At 43.4% G+C, this 21,721-nt stretch overlaps 1 protein-coding gene across 1 annotated transcript in view; it reads right to left on the bottom strand.

Annotated features, from left to right (window-relative positions):
• Positions 1–18,979, bottom strand: part of LOC123995805 (stimulated by retinoic acid gene 8 protein homolog) — a 34,165-nt gene extending 15,186 nt beyond the window's left edge. Inside the window, exons 1-6 of the mRNA XM_046299484.1 lie at positions 18,766–18,979; positions 18,398–18,572; positions 11,635–11,710; positions 11,467–11,548; positions 8,721–8,885; positions 5,586–5,880 (exon numbers count right to left, since the gene is read on the bottom strand). Coding sequence (XP_046155440.1) covers positions 5,586–5,880; positions 8,721–8,885; positions 11,467–11,548; positions 11,635–11,710; positions 18,398–18,571 — 792 coding nt within the window. The 5' untranslated portion in view covers position 18,572; positions 18,766–18,979. The remainder of the gene's footprint in view (positions 1–5,585; positions 5,881–8,720; positions 8,886–11,466; positions 11,549–11,634; positions 11,711–18,397; positions 18,573–18,765) is intronic.
• Positions 18,980–21,721: the final 2,742 nt, after the last annotated feature.

Genomic DNA, 21,721 nt, shown 5'->3' with positions numbered 1-21,721 from the left:
CATATCTAATCATAGTACCTCTATCTATTCATATCTATTCATAGTACCTCTATCTATTCATATCTAATCATAGTACCTCTATCTATTCATATCTATTCATAGTACCTCTATCTATTCATAGTATCTCTATCTATTCATATCTAATCATAGTATCTCTATCTATTCATATCTAATCATAGTATCTCTATCTATTCATATCTATTCATAGTATCTCTATCTATTCATAGTATCTCTATCTAATCATAGTATCTCTATCTATTCATATTATCTCTATCTATTCATAGTATCTCTATCTATTCATAGTATCTCTATCTATTCATAGTATCTCTATCTATTCATAGTATCTCTATCTATTCATAGTATCTCTATCTATTCATAGTATCTCTATCTATTCATATCTATTCATAGTATCTCTATCTATTCATAGTATCTCTATCTATTCATAGTATCTCTATCTATTCATAGTATCTCTATCTATTCATAGTATCTCTATCTAGTCATAGTATCTCTATCTATTCATAGTATCTCTATCTATTCATAGTATCTCTATCTAATCATATCTATTCATAGTATCTCTATCTATTCATAGTATCTCTATCTAGTCATAGTATCTCTATCTATTCATAGTATCTCTATCTAGTCATAGTATCTCTATCTAGTCATAGTATCTCTATCTATTCATATCTATTCATAGTATCTCTATCTATTCATATCTATTCATAGTATCTCTATCTATTCATAGTATCTCTATCTAGTCATAGTATCTCTATCTATTCATAGTATCTCTATCTATTCATAGTATCTCTATCTAGTCATAGTATCTCTATCTATTCATAGTATCTCTATCTATTCATAGTATCTCTATCTAATCATATCTATTCATAGTATCTCTATCTATTCATAGTACCTCTATCTATTCATAGTATCTCTATCTATTCATAGTATCTCTATCTATTCATAGTATCTCTATCTATTCATATCTATTCATAGTATCTCTATCTATTCATAGTATCTCTATCTATTCATATCTATTCATAGTATCTCTATCTAGTCATAGTATCTCTATCTATTCATAGTATCTCTATCTATTCATAGTATCTCTATCTATTCATATCTATTCATAGTATCTCTATCTATTCATATTATCTCTATCTAATCATAGTATCTCTATCTATTCATAGTATCTCTATCTAATCATATCTATTCATAGTATCTCTATCTATTCATATCTATTCATAGTATCTCTATCTACTCATAGTATCTCTATCTATTCATATCTATTCACAGTATCTCTATCTATTCATAGTATCTCTATCTAATCATAGTATCTCTATCTATTCATAGTATCTCTATCTATTCATAGTATCTCTATCTATTCATAGTATCTCTATCTATTCATATCTAATCATAGTATCTCTATCTATTCATATCTATTCATAGTATCTCTATCTATTCATAGTATCTCTATCTAATCATAGTATCTCTATCTATTCATATTATCTCTATCTATTCATAGTATCTCTATCTATTCATATTATCTCTATCTATTCATAGTATCTCTATCTATTCATAGTATCTCTATCTATTCATAGTATCTATATCTATTCATAGTATCTCTATCTATTCATAGTATCTCTATCTATTCATATCTAATCATAGTATCTCTATCTATTCATATCTATTCATAGTATCTCTATCTATTCATAGTATCTCTATCTATTCATAGTATCTCTATCTATTCATATCTATTCATAGTATCTCTATCTATTCATAGTATCTCTATCTATTCATAGTATCTCTATCTATTCATAGTATCTCTATCTATTCATAGTATCTCTATCTATTCATATCTATTCATAGTATCTCTATCTAATCATAGTATCTCTATCTATTCATATTATCTCTATCTATTCATATTATCTCTATCTATTCATAGGATCTCTATCTATTCATAGTATCTCTATCTATTCATAGTATCTCTATCTATTCATATCTATTCATAGTATCTCTATCTATTCATAGTATCTCTATCTATTCATAGTATCTCTATCTATTCATAGTATCTCTATCTAGTCATAGTATCTCTATCTAGTCATAGTATCTCTATCTATTCATAGTATCTCTATCTATTCATAGTATCTCTATCTAGTCATAGTATCTCTATCTATTCATAGTATCTCTATCTATTCATAGTATCTCTATCTATTCATAGTATCTCTATCTATTCATATCTATTCATAGTATCTCTATCTAGTCATAGTATCTCTATCTATTCATAGTATCTCTATCTATTCATAGTATCTCTATCTATTCATATCTATTCATAGTATCTCTATCTATTCATAGTATCTCTATCTATTCATATCTATTCATAGTATCTCTATCTATTCATAGTATCTCTATCTATTCATAGTACCTCTATCTATTCATAGTATCTCTATCTATTCATATCTATTCATAGTATCTCTATCTATTCATAGTATCTCTATCTATTCATATCTATTCATAGTATCTCTATCTATTCATAGTATCTCTATCTATTCATAGTACCTCTATCTATTCATAGTATCTCTTATCTATTCATAGTATCTCTTATCTATTCATAGTATCTCTATCTATTCATATCTATTCATAGTATCTCTATCTATTCATAGTATCTCTATCTATTCATAGTATCTCTATCTATTCATAGTATCTCTATCTATTCATAGTATCTCTATCTATTCATAGTATCTCTATCTATTCATATCTATTCATAGTATCTCTATCTAGTCATAGTATCTCTATCTATTCATAGTATCTCTATCTATTCATAGTATCTCTATCTATTCATAGTATCTATATCTATTCATAGTATCTCTATCTATTCATAGTATCTCTATCTATTCATAGTATCTCTATCTATTCATAGTATCTCTATCTATTCATATCTATTCATAGTATCTCTATCTATTCATATCTATTCATAGTATCTCTATCTATTCATAGTATCTCTATCTATTTATAGTATCTCTATCTATTCATATCTATTCATAGTATCTCTATCTATTCATATCTAATCATAGTATCTCTATCTATTCATATCTATTCATAGTATCTCTATCTATTCATATCTAATCATAGTATCTCTATCTATTCATATCTATTCATAGTATCTCTATCTATTCATATCTATTCATAGTATCTCTATCTATTCATATCTATTCATAGTATCTCTATCTATTCATATCTATTCATAGTATCTCTATCTATTCATATCTATTCATAGTATCTCTATCTATTCATAGTATCTCTATCTATTCATAGTATCTCTATCTATTCATAGTATCTCTATCTATTCATAGTATCTCTATCTATTCATAGTATCTCTATCTATTCATAGTATCTCTATCTATTCATAGTATCTCTATCTATTCATATCTATTCATAGTATCTCTATCTACTCATAGTATCTCTATCTACTCATAGTATCTCTATCTATTCATAGTATCTCTATCTATTCATAGTATCTCTATCTATTCATATCTATTCATAGTATCTCTATCTATTCATAGTATCTCTATCTATTCATATCTATTCATAGTATCTCTATCTACTCATAGTATCTCTATCTATTCATATCTATTCATAGTATCTCTATCTATTCATAGTATCTCTATCTATTCATAGTATCTCTATCTATTCATATCTACTCATAGTATCTCTATCTATTCATAGTATCTCTATCTATTCATAGTATCTCTATCTATTCATAGTATCTCTATCTATTCATAGTATCTCTATCTATTCATAGTATCTCTATCTATTCATAGTATCTCTATCTATTCATAGTATCTCTATCTATTCATAGTATCTCTATCCAGTTACTGTTAACATTTCCATTTTCTCCTGACCACAATACGAGGCAGGATACTTGTCCACGTGATTAAACTTGTATTTCAATGTAGCAAAACATGACACGAACTCATTTTTAGACCAAACGAGCAGTTAGTGCCTTGTTGCTTGGTAGGGCAGCATTGCTCCTCGTTAAAAACACTCTTTATCTGTCTAAGTTGGAACTGGTGGTGTTAAAAATACATTATTCTGAACATGAACAAACCGATTGATTAAATCCCACAGGTTGAAGTTTTCAACAAACCCATCTATTCTGGGCTCAGGTTTAGACTCAGAGGTGATACATTTCAGACAAGAGGTGATACTCTGCATTGAGTCTGTTTCTGTACTTGTTTTTTCTTAAGTACGCCGCCAGAGTTGAGAATCCGGACTGACACGGGTACGTGGTGCCAACCTGGACCAGAACATTTCCTACTTCCTCAGTCAGGCATGAGACCACTTCCTGTTGGTGATGAACAGCCCAGAACTGTGTGAGTGGGTTCTCAGTCAGACAGGATACCACTTCCTGTTGTAGAGGAACAACCCAGAACTGTGTGAGTGGGTTCTCAGTCAGGCAGGAGACCACTTCCTGTTGTAGAGGAACAACCCAGAACTGTGTGAGTAGGTTCTCAGTCAGACAGGATACCACTTCCTGTGGTATATGAACCAGCCAGAACTGTGTGAGTGGGTTCTCAGTCAGCTATTAGCTGTGTACAAGGCCAGGGGATTGTTAGAAAGAGAAACATCTACTACTATCCACTGTCAAAGCACTGTTTCCCAGAAGCACCATTTCCCAGAACTACTGTTTCCCAGAAGCACCGTTTCCCAGAACTACTGTTTCCCAGAAGGACTGTTTCCCAGAACTACTGTTTCCCAGAACTACTGTTTCCCAGAAGCACTGTTTCCCAGAAGGACCGTTTCCCAGAAGGACCGTTTCCCAGAAGGAGCGTTTCCCAGAAGGAGCGTTTCCCAGAAGCACCGTCTCCCAGAAGGACCGTCTCCCAGAAGGACCGTCTCCCAGAAGGACCGTTTCCCAGAAGGACCGTTTCCCAGAAGGACCGTTTCCCAGAAGGAGCGTTTCCCAGAAGGACTGTTTCCCAGAAGGACTGTTTCCCAGAAGGACTGTTTCCCAGAACTACTGTTTCCCAGAACTACCGTTTCCCAGAAGGACCGTTTCCCAGAAGGACTGTTTCCCAGAAGCACCGTTTCCCAGAAGCATCGTTTCCCAGAAGCATCCTGCTCTGAAAGACCTCCCTGGGTTTACCGTCACACTGTGTTTGATCAGGACGTGTCGTTTTATTAATTAGCTGGTTTTCAGAGACTCATTACTCAGCACTTCCCATTGTGGGCGCTCCCGTTTATTCCTCAACGTTTGCGGTGACACTAAGAGAGAGAAACTCATCGCTTGTATTTGCGTTTCATGACGATTGAGCTCAGTCGGAACTAGTAGCTACCGTGAGTCCATTTGATGACAGCGGTGTGTGGATGGCTGGTGGGAACGACAAGTCAATGGCCAACAGCGGATGGGTCTCGGGAGTGATCTTCGAGAAACCGGGCTGGGGATCGAACCAGGGTCTGTAGTGACGCCTCTAGCACGGAGATGCAATGCCTTAGACCGCCGCGCCACTTGGCCAAATCAATTAAAATCCAGTAATCAATTAAATAATTCATTATAATTGATTAAATAATGGATTAAGGAAAGCTGTACCCACCTCTTCATAGCTAGAAGGAGATGAGGCTCCCTGGCTGTTTGCCTGAGTGGAGGGCTGGAGCGTGAGGTGGAGGTGGGTGTCTAGAACAGGATTAGAGGGTGTCTCTGGCGGCCCTTCCCAGCCCAGGGTGCTCTGCTGGGGGGGACAGGTCTGGTAGGCTGCCCGGCGCTCTGGAGAGAAGCTATCCCACAGGCCTGAGATAGCTTCAGATACTACAGCCAGACCAGTCTGTCCCGGGCTCAGCACACCGCTACAAACCAACTTCTCCAGTGTCTGTCTGTAGAACAACAAGTACCTGGGGAGAAATAGAGATGGGGAGAGAGAGTGATGGGGAGAGAGAGAGGGTGATTGGGGAGAGAGATAGATAGGGATGGGAGAGAGAGAGGGATGGGGAGTGAGGGTGATGGGGAGAGATAGATAGGGATGGGAGAGAGATAGATAGGGATGGGAGAGAGAGAGGGATGGGGAGTGAGTGAGGGTGATTGGGGAGAGAGATAGATAGGGATGGGGGAGAGAGAGGGGGATGGGGAGAGAGAGAGGGTGATTGGGGAGAGATAGATAGGGATGGGAGAGAGGGATGGGGAGAGAGAGAGGGTGATGGGGTGAGAGAGGGTGATGGGGAGAGAGAGAGAGGGTGATGGGGAGAGAGAGAGGGTGATGGGGAGAGAGAGAGGGATGGGGAGAGAGAGAGGGTTATGGGGGAGAGAGAGGGATGGGGAGAGAGAGAGGGTGAAGGGGGTGAGAGAGAGGGATGGAGAGAGAGAGAGAGGGTGATGGGGAGAGAGAGAGGGTTATGGGGAGAGAGAGAGAGATAGGGGAGAGAGAGGGTTATGGGGGGAGAGAGAGAGAGATCATTGCTGTTTTATGAAGGTTATACATTAATTTGGTGAAAAGAACGAGTCCCTTTTTTAAACCCCTCTCCCATGGTCAGAGGTGCACCTCAGTGCCCCCAGCTATAAATCCCCTCGTGCTGAATCCTTGATCCCCAGTCACAGGCCAGGAGAGCACTAACTCAACGCACTATGGACAGTTAAAACATCTCAACGGAGACATCGAAGAGAAGCAACCAGACAAGGCTGAAATTCTGGCAGATTGTTAATAAAAAAATATGACTTCAGTTTCATTTGGATTTTGGGGAGTAGCTTCAACTGAGATGAAGGCAGGGACAAAATTATATATTATATTATTATATAATCAGACTGTCAATAGGTTGGTCTATAATCAGACTGTCAATAAATTGGTCTATAAACAAAAATACCAGTTGACTGGTCAGCTGTATAGCCTCTACACTGATGGAAATACCAGTTGACTGGTCAGCTGTATAGCCTCTACACTGATGGAAATACCAGTTGACTGGTCAGCTGTATAGCCTCTACACTGATGGAAATACCAGTTGACTGGTCAGCTGTATAGCCTCTACACTGAGGGTCAGCTGTATAGCCTCTACACTGATGGAAATACCAGTTGACTGGTCAGCTGTATAGCCTCTACACTGAGGGTCAGCTGTATAGCCTCTACACTGATGGAAATACCAGTTGACTGGTCAGCTGTATAGCCTCTACACTGATGGAAATACCAGTTGACTGGTCAGCTGTATAGCCTCTACACTGATGGAAATACCAGTTGACTGGTCAGCTGTATAGCCTCCACACTGATGGAAATACCAGTTGACTGGTCAGTTGTATAGCCTCTACACTGATGGAAATACCAGTTGACTGGTCAGCTGTATAGCCTCTACACTGATGGAAATACCAGTTGACTGGTCAGTTGTATAGCCTCTACACTGATGGAAATACCAGTTGACTGGTCAGCTGTATAGCCTCTACACTGATGGAAATACCAGTTGACTGGTCAGCTGTATAGCCTCCACACTGATGGAAATACCTGTTGACTGAAGTTAAGGCTTGGTCGCAAATGAGTCTTCCAGATGGACAACGACCCCAAGCATAAGTTGAGGCAAAATGGCTTAAAGACAACAAAGTCAAGGTATTGGAGTGGCCATCACAAAGCCCTGACCTCAATCCCATAGAACATTTGTGGGCAGAACTGAAAAAGTGTGTGCGAACAAGGAGGCCTACAAACCTGACTCAGTTACACCAGCTCTGTCAGGAGGAATGGGACAAAATTCACCCAACTTATTCTGGGAAGCTTGTGGAAGGCTACCTGAAACTTTTGACCCAAGTTAAACAATTTAAAGGCAATGCTACCAAATACTAATTGACTGTATGTAATTATTTATTTATATTTATTTATATTTATTTATATTTATTTATATATATTTCTATATATATTTCTATATATTTATTTATATTTCTATATATTTATTTATATATTTATTTATATTTATTTATATATATTTATTTAAATTTATTTATTTATATATTTATTTTTATATATTTATTTATAGATATTTATTTATATGTATTTATATATTTATATTTATTTATATATTTATATATATTTAATTATTAATTTAATTGTTAATTTAATTAATTATTAATTTATTTAATTATTTAAATTTATTTTTATATATTTATTTCTATACATATATTTATTTTTATATATTTATTTTTAGATTTATTTATATATATTTATTTATAGATATTTATATATATTTATTTATATTTATATTTATTTATATATTTATATTTATTTATATTTATTTAAATTTATTTATTTAAATTTATTTATATATATTTATTTATATATATATTTATTTTTATATATTTATTTATAGATATTTATATATATGTATTTATATATTTATATTTATTTATATATTTATATTTATATATATTTAATTATATATATTTATTTATATATATTTATATGTATTTATATATATTTATATGTATTTATATATATTTATATATTTATATATTTATATTTATATATATTTATTTATTTATATAAATATATATATATTTCTTATATATATAAATCCTAGGCCTATTGGTCGTATGAATCTGGGATCTATCGTCCCAAAACTGTCCCAGAGTCTGTTTGTCACAGGCTATTTCTTTCTCGACAAGCTGACCAATAGAATAGGTGGCCTAAACTTTTCTCCTATAGTAGATTGCCATAGGCTAGCGATGTTGCTGTTCGCTACTCGTTAACCCTGGCGCGGGCCCCCACCCTTCAAACTCCAGGATGTTGGTGAGAGAGTTGATGGAGGTCTGAGAGGGGGCGGAGTCATCCAGAGTCTCCTCCGCAGAGTCTTCCTCACTGGTCTCATTCAGGTCCTCTCCGTCAGCTCCGCCATGACGTCTGTGGCCACCAGGTCTTCTGGAGCGCAGGGAGCTGAGGGGAGGGGAGGAGGGAGGGGAGGGGGAGGAGGGGGTGAAAGGGGGGAGGGGACACTTTTTTAATGTAAGACTGAAAAAAGAAGCTCATTGACATCTACAATAACAATAGAAATTGATTTTACATAGTGTTGTATATAAACAACTGTAGATGATCAATAACATGGGTAGATGATCAATAACATGGGTAGATGATCAATAACATGGGTAGATAATCAATAACATGGGTAGATGATCAATAACATGGGTAGATAATCAATAACATGGGTAGATGATCAATAAGATGGGTAGATGTGTATAAACAACTGTAGTCGATCAATAACATGGGTAGATGCTGCCCCCCAGTGGTAATCTAGACTAACTGCAGGTGGCACGCTGTACTTTGGGAAAGGGGATACCTCGCCACTGAAATGTGTCTTCAGCTTTTTACCCACAAACCCCTCTGACTCAGAGAGGGGCAGTGGGCTGCCAGAACCCACGTCATCGGGGCCCAGGGAGCTGCTGTTGTTAACTGCCTTAACCCACGTCATCGGGGCCCAGGGAGCTGCTGTTGTTAACTGCCTTAACCCACGTCATCGGGGCCCTGGGAGCTGCTGTTGTTAACTGCCTTAACCCACGTCATCGGGGCCCTGGGAGCTGCTGTTGTTAACTGCCTTAACTGCCTTAACCCACGTCATCGGGGCCCTGGGAGCTGCTGTTGTTAACTGCCTTAACTGCCTTAACCCACGTCATCGGGGCCCTGGGAGCTGCTGTTGTTAACTGCCTTAACCCACGTCATCGGGGCCCAGGGAGCTGCTGTTGTTAACTGCCTTAACCCACGTCATCGGGGCCCAGGGAGCTGCTGTTGTTAACTGCCTTAACCCACGTCATCGGGGCCCAGGGAGCTGCTGTTGTTAACTGCCTTAACCCACGTCATCGGGGCCCAGGGAGCTGCTGTTGTTAACTGCCTTAACCCACGTCATCGGGGCCCTGGGAGCTGCTGTTGTTAACTGCCTTAACCCACGTCATCGGGGCCCAGGGAGCTGCTGTTGTTAACTACCTTAACCCACGTCATCGGGGCCCAGGGAGCTGCTGTTGTTAACTGCCTTAACCCACGTCATCGGGGCCCAGGGAGCTGCTGTTGTTAACTGCCTTAACCCACGTCATCGGGGCCCTGGGAGCTGCTGTTGTTAACTGCCTTAACTGCCTTAACCCACGTCATCGGGGCCCTGGGAGCTGCTGTTGTTAACTGCCTTAACTGCCTTAACCCACGTCATCGGGGCCCTGGGAGCTGCTGTTGTTAACTGCCTTAACTGCCTTAACCCACGCCATCGGGCCCTGGGAGCTGCTGTTGTTAACTGCCTTAACCCACGTCATCGGGGCCCAGGGAGCTGCTGTTGTTAACTGCCTTAACCCACGTCATCGGGGCCCTGGGAGCTGCTGTTGTTAACTGCCTTAACCCACGTCATCGGGGCCCAGGGAGCTGCTGTTGTTAACTGCCTTAACCCACGTCATCGGGGCCCAGGGAGCTGCTGTTGTTAACTGCCTTAACCCACGTCATCGGGGCCCTGGGAGCTGCTGTTGTTAACTGCCTTAACCCACGTCATCGGGGCCCAGGGAGCTGCTGTTGTTAACTACCTTAACCCACGTCATCGGGGCCCAGGGAGCTGCTGTTGTTAACTGCCTTAACCCACGTCATCGGGGCCCTGGGAGCTGCTGTCGTTAACTGCCTTAACCGCCTTAACCCACGGCATCGGGGCCCTGGGAGCTGCTGTTGTTAACTGCCTTAACCCACGTCATCGGGGCCCTGGGAGCTGCTGTTGTTAACTGCCTCGCTCAACGGCAGAACGGAAGGTTTTTTTCCCCACCTTGTCAGCTCGGGGATTCAAACCAACAACCTTTCAGTTTCTGGCCCAATGCTCTTAACCCGCTAGGCTACCTAGGCTTTGCACCAGTATCTATGGGGGCGGCAGGGTAGCCTAGTGGTTAGAGCGTTGGACTAGTAACCGAAAGGTTGCTGGATCAAATCCCAGAGCTGACAAAGTAAAAATCTGTCGTTCTGCCCCTGAACAAGATAGTTAACCCACTGTTCCTAGACCAGTTAACCCACTGTTCTTAGACCAGTTAACCCACTGTTCCTAGACCAGGTAACCCACTGTTCCTAGACCAGTTAACCCACTGTTCCTAGACCAGGTAACCCACTGTTCCTAGACCAGTTAACCCACTGTTCCTAGACCAGTTAACCCACTGTTCCTAGACCAGGTAACCCACTGTTCCTAGACCAGTTAATCCACTGTTCCTAGACCAGTTAACCCACTGTTCCTAGACCAGTTGACCCACTGTTCCTAGACCAGTTGACCCACTGTTCCTAGACCAGTTGACCCACTGTTCCTAGACCAGTTAACCCACTGTTCCTAGACCAGTTAACCCACTGTTCCTAGACCAGTTGACCCACTGTTCCTAGACCAGTTGACCCACTGTTCCTAGACCAGTTGACCCACTGTTCCCCCGGTAGGCCGTCATTGTAAATAAGAATTAGTTCTTAACTGACTGGTGTAGGAACAGTGGGTTCCTGGTGTATGTCAATGGTAGTAGTGTACCTGCTGTGTGACTGCAGCCTCCGGTACTCTGCCCTCACTTCCTCCAAGCTGCACGGCCCGTCTTCATTCCCGAGGAATATCCCTAAACACATGTCGGTCAATAAGAAACCGTGCCCTTAATCACAGAGCTTTTCTGTACACATCAAAAGGGCATCGGGCTCCTCTCACCTTTCAGTAGCATCAGTCTGCTCAGGTGGGCTTCCTGCTCTTTCAGAAATCCTTTGGCGTGGTCCAAGATCTTCCACTGACCGACCAGACAACATTACAATCACACTTTACAATACAACACATTCAACTGAGGTTTCCACTGTTATCTGATCCATAATACCAATTTATCACCAGGTAGGTGAAGATCTACCTGCCTCACCAGGGAGGTGAAGATCAACCTGCATCACCAGGTAGGTGAATATCTACCTGCAGGGCCAGGTAAGTGAAGATCTACCTGCCTCACCAGGTAGGTGAAGATCTACCTGCCTCACCAGGTAGGTGAAGATCTACCTGCCTCACCAGGTAGGTGAAGATCTACCTGCCTCACCAGGTAGGTGAAGATCTACCTGCCTCACCAGGTAGGTGAAGATCAACCTGCATCACCAGGTAGGTGAAGATCAACCTGCATCACCAGGTAGGTGAAGATCTACCTGCATCACCAGGTAGGTGAAGATCTACCTGCCTCACCAGGTAGGTGAAGATCTACATGCATGGCCAGGTAGGTGAAGATCTACATGCATGGCCAGGTAGGTGAAGATCTACCTGTATGGCCAGGTAGGTGAAGATCTAACTGTATGGCCAGGCAGGTGAAGATCTACCTGTATGGCCAGGCAGGTGAGGATCTACCTGTATGGCCAGGCAGGTGAGGATCTACCTGTATGGCCAGGTAGGTGAAGATTTACCTGCATGGCCAGGTAGGTGAAGATCTACCTGCATCACCAGGTAGGTGAAGATCTACCTGCCTCACCAGGTAGGTGAAGATCTACCTGCATCACCAGGTAGGTGAAGATCTACCTGCCTCACCAGGTAGGTGAAGATCTACCTGCCTCACCAGGTAGGTGAAGATCTACCTGTATGGCCAGGCAGGTGAGGATCTACCTGCATGGCCAGGTAGGTGAAGATCTACCTGCATGGCCAGGTAGGTGAAGATCTACCTGCATGGCCAGGTAGGTGAAGATATACCTGCATGGCCAGGTAGGTGAAGATGTTTTTGGAAAGTAGAGAACGTCGACAATAACCAGTAACTTTGAATCAGAAAAGTATACCCTCCCTACCAAATCACCCCCTCTCTACCCAGAAACAGTTAGCCAGCTAACCCGAAATCACACCCTCTCTACCCAGAAACAGTTAGCTAGCTAACCCGAAATCACACCCTCTCTACCCAGCAACATTTAGCCAGCTAACCCGAAATCACACCCTCTCTACCCAGCAACAGTTAGCCAGCTAGCCCCAAATCACCCCCTCTCTACCCAGCAACAGTTAGCCAACTAGCCCCTAATCACACCCTCTCTACCCAGAAACAGTTAGCTAGCTAGCCCCAAATCACACCCTCTCTACCCAGAAACAGTTAGCCAGCTAACCCCTAATCACACCCTCTCCACCCAGAAACAGTTAGCTAGCTAGCCCCAAATCACACCCTCTCTACCCAGAAACAGTTAGCCAGCTAACCCCAAATCACCCCCTCTCTACCCAGAAACAGTTAGCTAGCTAGCCCCAAATCACCCCCTCTCTACCCAGAAACAGTTAGCCCCAAATCATACCCTCTCTAACCAGAAACAGTTAGCTAGCTAACCCGAAATCACCCCCTCTCTACCCAGCAACAGTTAGCTAGCTAACCCGAAATCACCCCCTCTCTACCCAGAAACAGTTAGCTAGCTAGCCCCAAATCACCCCTCTCTACCCAGAAACAGTTAGCTAGCTAGCCCCAAATCACCCCCTCTCTACCCAGAAACAGTTAGCTAGCTAGCCCCAAATCACCCCCTCTCTACCCAGAAACAGTTAGCTAGCTAGCCCCAAATCACCCCCTCTCTACCCAGAAACAGTTAGCTAGCTAGCCCCAAATCATCCCCTCTCTACCCAGAAACAGTTAGCCCCAAATCATACCCTCTCTAACCAGAAACAGTTAGCCCCAAATCACACACTCTACCCAGCAACAGATAGCCCCAAATCACACCCTCTCTACCCAAAAACAGTTAGCTAGCTAGCCCCAAATCACACCCTCTCTACCCAAAAACAGTTAGCTAGCTAGCCCCAAATCACACCCTCTCTATCCAACAACAGTTAGCCAGCTAACCCCTAATCACACCCTCTCCACCCAGAAACAGTTAGCTAGCTAGCCCCAAATCACACCCTCTCTACCCAGAAACAGTTAGCTAGCTAGCCCCAAATCACCCCCTCTCTACCCAGAAACAGTTAGCCCCAAATCATACCCTCTCTAACCAGAAACAGTTAGCTAGCTAACCCGAAATCACCCCCTCTCTACCCAGCAACAGTTAGCTAGCTAACCCGAAATCACCCCCTCTCTACCCAGAAACAGTTAGCTAGCTAGCCCCAAATCACCCCTCTCTACCCAGAAACAGTTAGCTAGCTAGCCCCAAATCACCCCTCTCTACCCAGAAACAGTTAGCTAGCTAGCCCCAAATCACCCCCTCTCCCAGAAACAGTTAGCTAGCTAGCCCCAAATCACCCCCTCTCTACCCAGAAACAGTTAGCTAGCTAGCCCCAAATCACCCCCTCTCTACCCAGAAACAGTTAGCTAGCTAGCCCCAAATCATCCCCTCTCTACCCAGAAACAGTTAGCCCCAAATCATACCCTCTCTAACCAGAAACAGTTAGCCCCAAATCACACACTCTACCCAGCAACAGATAGCCCCAAATCACAACCTCTCTACCCAGCAACAGATAGCCCGAAATCACACCCTCTCTACCCAAAAACAGTTAGCTAGCTAGCCCCAAATCACACCCTCTCTACCCAAAAACAGTTAGCTAGCTAGCCCCAAATCACACCCTCTCTATCCAACAACAGTTAGCCAGCTAACCCCAAATCACCCCTTTCTACCCAGCAACAGTTAGCCAGCTAACCCCAAATCACACCCTCTCTACCCAGCAACAGTTAGCCAGCTAGCCCCAAATCACACCCTCTCTACCCAGCAACAGTTAGCTAGCTAGCCCCAAATCACACTCTCTCTATCCAGCAACAGTTAGCCAGCTAGCCCCAATCACACTCTACCCAGCAACAGTTAGCTAGCTAGCCCCAAATCACACCCTCTCTACCCAGCAAGTTAGCCCCAAATCACACTCTACCCAGCAACAGTTAGTTAGCCAGCTAGCCCCAGATCACACTCTCTCTACCCAGCAACAGTTAGCCCAGCAACAGTTAGCCAGCTAGCCCCAAATCATACCCTCTCTACCCAGCAACAGTTAGCTAGCTAGCCCCAAATCACACCCTCTCTACCCAGCAACAGTTGGCTAGCTAGCCCGAAATCACCCTCTCTACCCAGCAACAGTTAGCCCCAAATCACACCCTCCTCTCTACCCAGCAACAGTTAGCTAGCTAGCCCGAAATCACCCTCTCTACCCAGCAACAGTTAGCCCCAAATCACACCCTCTCTACCCAGCAATAGTTAGCCCCAAATCACACCCTCTCTACCCAGAAACAGTTAGCTAGCTAGCTCCAAATCACACCCTCTCTACCCAGCAACAGTTAGCCCCAAATCACACCCTCTCTACCGAGCAACAGTTAGCCCCAAATCACACCCTCTCTACCCAGCAACAGTTAGCTAGCTAGCCCGAAATCACACCCTCTCTACCCAGCAACAGTTAGCTAGCTAGCCCCAAATCACACACTCTCTATCCAGCAACAGATAGCCAGCTAGCCCCAATCACACTCTACCCAGCAACAGTTAGCTAGCTAGCCCCAAAATCACACCCTCTCTACCCAGCAAGTTAGCCCCAAATCACACTCTACCCAGCAACAGTTAGCCCAGCAACAGTTAGCCAGCTAGCCCCAAATCATACCCTCTCTACCCAGCAACAGTTAGCTAGCTAGCCCCAAATCACACTCTCCCCAGCAACAGTTAGCCCAGCAACAGTTAGCCAGCTAGCCCCAAATCATACCCTCTACCCAGCAACAGTTAGCCAGTTAGCCCCAAATCACACCCTCTCTACCCAGAAACAGTTAGCTAGCTAGCTCCAAATCACACCCTCTCTAACCAGCAACAGTTAGCTAGCTAGCCCGAAATCACACCCTCTCTACCCAGAAACAGTTAGCTAGCTAGCCCCAAATCACACCCTCTTTACCCAGAAACAGTTAGCTAGCTAGCCCCAAATCACACCCTCTCTACCCAGCAACAGTTAGCTAGCTAGCCCCAAATCACACTCTCTCTATCCAGCAACAGTTAGCCAGCTAGCCCCAATCACACTCTACCCAGCAACAGTTAGCTAGCTAGCCCCAAATCACACCCTCTCTACCCAGCAAGTTAGCCCCAAATCACACCCTACCCAGCAACAGTTAGCCAGCTAGCCCCAGATCACACTCTCTCTACCCAGCAACAGTTAGCCCAGCAACAGTTAGCCAGCTAGCCCCAAATCATACCCTCTCTACCCAGCAACAGTTAGCTAGCTAGCCCCAAATCACACCCTCTCTACCCAGCAACAGTTAGCTAGCTAGCCCGAAATCACCCTCTCTACCCAGCAACATTTAGTCCCAAATCACACCCTCTCTACCCAGCAACAGTTAGCTAGCTAGCCCGAAATCACCCTCTCTACCCAGCAACAGTTAGCCCCAAATCACACCCTCTCTACCCAGCAACAGTTAGCCCCAAATCACACCCTCTCTACCCAGCAAGTTAGCCCCAAATCACACTCTACCCAGCAACAGTTAGCCCAGCAACAGTTAGCCAGCTAGCCCCAAATCATACCCTCTCTACCCGGCAACAGTTAGCTAGCTAGCCCCAAATCACACTCTCCCCAGCAACAGTTAGCCCAGCAACAGTTAGCCAGCTAGCCCCAAATCATACCCTCTCTACCCAGCAACAGTTAGCCAGTTAGCCCCATATCACACCCTCTCTACCCAGAAACAGTTAGCTAGCTAGCTCCAAATCACACCCTCTCTAACCAGCAACAGTTAGCTAGCTAGCCCGAAATCACACCCTCTTTACCCAGAAACAGTTAGCTAGCTAGCCCCAAATCACACCCTCTCTACGCAGCAACAGTTAGCCAGCTAACCCCAAATCACACCCTCTCTACCCAACAACAGCTAGCCCCAAATCACACCCTCTCTACCCAACAACAGTTAGCCCCTAATCACACCCTCTCTACCCAACTACAGTTAACCCCTAATCACAACCTCTCTACCCAGAAACAGTTAGCCAGTTAGCCCCTAATCACACCCTCTCTACCCAGAAACAGTTAGCCAGTTAGCCCCTAATCACACCCTCTCTACCCAGAAACAGTTAGCCCCTAATCACACCCTCTCTACCCAACATCAGTTAGCCCCAAATCACACCCTCTCTACCCAGAAACAGTTAGCTAGCTAGCCCCAAATCACACCCTCTCTATCCAGCAACAGATAGTCCCTAATCACACCCTCTCTACCCAACATCAGTTAGCCCCAAATCACACCCTCTCTACCCAGCAACAGTTAGCTAGCTAGCCCCAAATCACACTCTACCCAGCAACAGTTAGCCAGCTAGCCCCAAATCACACCCTCTCTACCCAGAAACAGTTAGCTAGCTAGCCCCAAATCACACCCTCTCTACCCAGCAACAGTTAGCCCCTAATCACACCCTCTCTAACCAGCAACAGTTAGCCCCAAATCACACCCTCTCTACCCAGCAACAGTTAGCCCCTAATCACACCCTCTCTAACCAGCAACAGTTAGCCCCTAATCACACTCTCTCTACCCAGAAACAGTTACCCAGTTAGCACCTAATCACACCCTCTCTACCCAACAACAGTTAGCCCCTAATCACACCCTCTCTACCCAGAAACAGTTACCCAGTTAGCCCCTAATCACACCCTCTCTACCCAACAACAGTCAGCCCCTAATCACACCCTCTCTACCCAACAACAGTTAGCCAGTTAGCCCCTAATCACACCCTCTCTACCCAGAAACAGTTAGCCCCTAATCACACCCTCTCTACCCAACAACAGTTACCCAGTTAGCCCCTAATCACACCCTCTCTACCCAACAACAGTCAGCCCCTAATCACACCCTCTCTACCCAACAACAGTTAGCCAGTTAGCCCCTAATCACACCCTCTCTACCCAGAAACAGTCAGCCCCTAATCACACCCTCTCTACCCAGAAACAGTCAGCCCCTAATCACACCCTCTCTACCCAGAAACAGTCAGCCCCTAATCACACCCTCTCTACCCAGAAACAGTCAGCCCCTAATCACACCCTCTCTACCCAGAAACAGTTAGCCCCTAATCACACCCTCTCTACCCAACAACAGTTACCCAGTTAGCCCCTAATCACACCCTCTCTACCCAACAACAGTCAGCCCCTAATCACACCCTCTCTACCCAACAACAGTTAGCCAGTTAGCCCCTAATCACACCCTCTCTACCCAGAAACAGTCAGCCCCTAATCACACCCTCTCTACCCAGAAACAGTCAGCCCCTAATCACACCCTCTCTACCCAGAAACAGTCAGCCCCTAATCACACCCTCTCTACCCAGAAACAGTTAGCCCCTAATCACACCCTCTCTACCCAGAAACAGTCAGCCCCTAATCACACCCTCTCTACCCAGAAACAGTTAGCCCCTAATCACACCCTCTCTACCCAACAACAGTCAGCTATATATATATATATATATATATATACCTAATCACACTCTCTCTCTATATATAATATATAAATATTTCCACACAACAGTCAGCCAACACATGAAGGAGGAAGATAATGTCAGATTGTTAGCCATCTGTATATTTCTGTCACCTTAGCAGGCATCTTGTCGGATGTGGGACAGACCACGGTGTTGAGTGTCTCGAACAGGCTGGCCAGGTTGGCCCGGTGTCGGGCCTGCAGAGCCCGTCTTCTCTCCTTCCGGTGCTCCTCCGTGTCCCGTTTCCTCCGGAGCCCGGTCGGACCGGTACGGCCTCGTCTGGACATCCTGATGTATTCATGGGTTATATATAAAATAATAACAATAATAAGACACTACACGGGTTATTAAGAGTTATATCGGTCAACAACAACAAGATGGCTGCCGAGCACTGATTTATCTGTTTTTAGATACTTAATGATTAAGTTTAGAGTTGGATAATATATCCACAGACCTTATTATGTTGTTGTTGCTACCTTACCTTTCTGAAATCCTTTATAAATGTTATGTTAACAAACTGTCCGCGTTTTCTGTCCAATTGTTATGGGAAATGATCTATAGTGTGATGAACGGCGGTAAAGAGGCTCCAACCGTCTCATCCACCGGCAGTATTGAGATCAGTGATGCCAATTTAGCAATTTTGTTGTTAGATTTAGAAACTTTTCAGAGTACCCAACCAACAAAAATAATAATCAAACTGCACCTAGCAACAAATTTAGCTGCTTAAAAAAAAAAAAAAAAACTTTTAGCAACTTTTGATGAAGTGACTCAAACGCTCAAATGCATTTTTCCTCTAAATGACACACAAAAAAACCCGATGTTCTCAGTCACAACACACGTGTCTGGCTGCAAAAATGCATTTTTTCCTCTGACACACAAAAAAACCCGATGTTCTCAGTCACAACACACGTGTCTGGCCGCTAAAATGCGTTGTGCGTGACGTCAGCAGCGGGTGCTCAGCAGCAATTTCGGTAAATTGCAAATTCATCGTCGGCTGACTGCTGCAGTAGTTAGTAGTAGTGGTGGTAGTACGGGTTCCACGAGACAAAACCCCAATGAATATATATGGTCACAAATGTTTTGATCCTGGACAGAACTTACAACATCAATCAACATTGTACAGAAAGGAGTGGGAGTCTGTACCTGAATTTAAAGGGGGTCAGAAGCCGGTAATTGGGGGTGATTGACGGGCAATACTGTGCGTACTGCAAATCAGAAATGGTTTGCAAAAAAAAAAATATGACATCAAAAAAATATTGTGCAACAGCAAAGTATATAAATAAATCAAAACCTTTCAACCCCACAACGCTGTCTACATCACCACAGGTGGTTAAGAAAGTGGAGAACTGCAGAAGTACAGAAGCAACTATAGCAATGGCCACTGCAAAGCTTTATTCGATGCTAGCATGCGACCATTTAAAGTATGGCCTGCAAAGCATTGTTCGATGCTAGCATGCGACCATTTAAAGTATGGCCTGCAAAGCATTGTTCGATGCTAGCATGCGACCATTTAAAGTATGGCCTGCAAAGCATTGTTCGATGCTAGCATGCGACCATTTAAAGTATGGCCTGCAAAGCATTGTTCGATGCTAGCATGCGACCATTTAAAGTATGGCCTGCAAAGCATTGTTCGATGCTAGCATGCGACCATTTAAAGTATGGCCTGCAAAGCATTGTTCGATGCTAGCATGCGACCATTTAAAGTATGGCCTGCAAAGCATTGTTCGATGCTAGTATGCGACCATTTAACGTATGGCCTGCAACGCTGCCTTTTCAGATTCTGTGGCAGCAACAAACTTCCTAATGGACCTGCAGCCAATTGTGCACAGAAATGATTAGGGAGTACTGGCTCCTTATTTTCCTGAAAAGGGTAACATCAGATGTGTAGGGGATGAGAAGTTCAGTCTCCTTTTAGATGAGTCCACTGATGTGAGTGTCTCAATACCTGGGTGTGGTTATTTGGTATTCCAACGCTAAAAAAAACGAACCGTTGTGTCCACATTTCTCAGGCTGGTTGAATTGAAGGGGGGCGATGCCAGATCAATAGTAGAGGCGGTAATTGAATTTCTTGAGAAGTGTAACCTTAAAAAAGATACTCTTCAAGGTATTGGCACTGATAATGCGTTTGTGATGACTGGGGTGCACAATATTTTAAAGGAAGAATGTGCATTTCCCAATTTGGTTTTCAGTCTTTACAATTGGCTGTCAGTGCAGCATCCACAGAACCCATCCCTAGGAGTGTTGAGTACTTAAACCATCCCTAGGAGTGTTGAGTACTTAAACCATCCCTAGGAGTGTTGAGTACTTCATCAGGGAACCCATCCCTAGGAGTGTTGAGTACTTAAACCATCCTAGGAGTGTTGAGTACTTAAACCATCCTAGGAGTGTTGAGTACTTCATCAGGGAACCCATCCCTAGGAGTGTTGAGTACTTAAACCATCCCTAGGAGTGTTGAGTACTTCATCAGGGAACCCATCCCTAGGAGTGTTGAGTACTTAAACCATCCCTAGGAGTGTTGAGTACTTAAACCATCCCTAGGAGTGTTGAGTACTTAAACCATCCCTAGGAGTGTTGAGTACTTCATCAGGGAACCCATCCCTAGGAGTGTTGAGTACTTAAACCATCCCTAGGAGTGTTGAGTACTTAAACCATCCCTAGGAGTGTTGAGTACTTAAACCATCCCTAGGAGTGTTGAGTACTTAAACCATCCCTAGGAGTGTTGAGTACTTAAACCATCCCTAGGAGTGTTGAGTACTTAAACCATCCTAGGAGTGTTGAGTACTTAATCAGGGAACCCATCCCTAGGAGTGTTGAGTACTTAAACCATCCTAGGAGTGTTGAGTACTTCATCAGGGAACCCATCCCTAGGAGTGTTGAGTACTTAAACCATCCCTAGGAGTGTTGAGTACTTAAACCATCCCTAGGTGTGTTGAGTACTTAAACCTCTCCTTGCCATTCATATGAAACGGTGGTGTCTCTCCTTACCATTCATATGAAACGGTGGTGTCTCTCCTGGTGTCTCTCCTGGTGTCTCTCCTTGCCATTCATATGAAACGGTGGTGTCTCTCCTTGCCATTCATATGAAACAGTTGTCTCTCCTTACCATTCATATGAAACGGTGTCTCTCCTTACCATTCATATGAAACGGTGGTGTCTCTCCTTGCCATTCATATGAAACGGTGGTGTTTCTCCTGGTGTCTCTCCTGGTGTCTCTCCTGGTGTCTCTCCTTGCCGTTCATATGAAACGGTGGTGTCTCTCCTTACCATTCATATGAAACTGTGGTGTTTCTCCTGGTGTCTCTCCTTGCCATTCATATGAAACGGTGGTGTCTCTCCTGGTGTCTCTCCTTACCATTCATATGAAACGGTGGTGTCTCTCCTTACCATTCATATGAAACGGTGGTGTCTCTCCTGGTGTCTCTCCTTGCCATTCATAT

This window comes from Oncorhynchus gorbuscha, linkage group LG14 (genome assembly GCF_021184085.1).
Source record: "Oncorhynchus gorbuscha isolate QuinsamMale2020 ecotype Even-year linkage group LG14, OgorEven_v1.0, whole genome shotgun sequence".
Lineage (NCBI taxonomy): Eukaryota > Metazoa > Chordata > Actinopteri > Salmoniformes > Salmonidae > Oncorhynchus > Oncorhynchus gorbuscha.
This window is presented reverse-complemented; position numbering and strand designations above follow the sequence as displayed.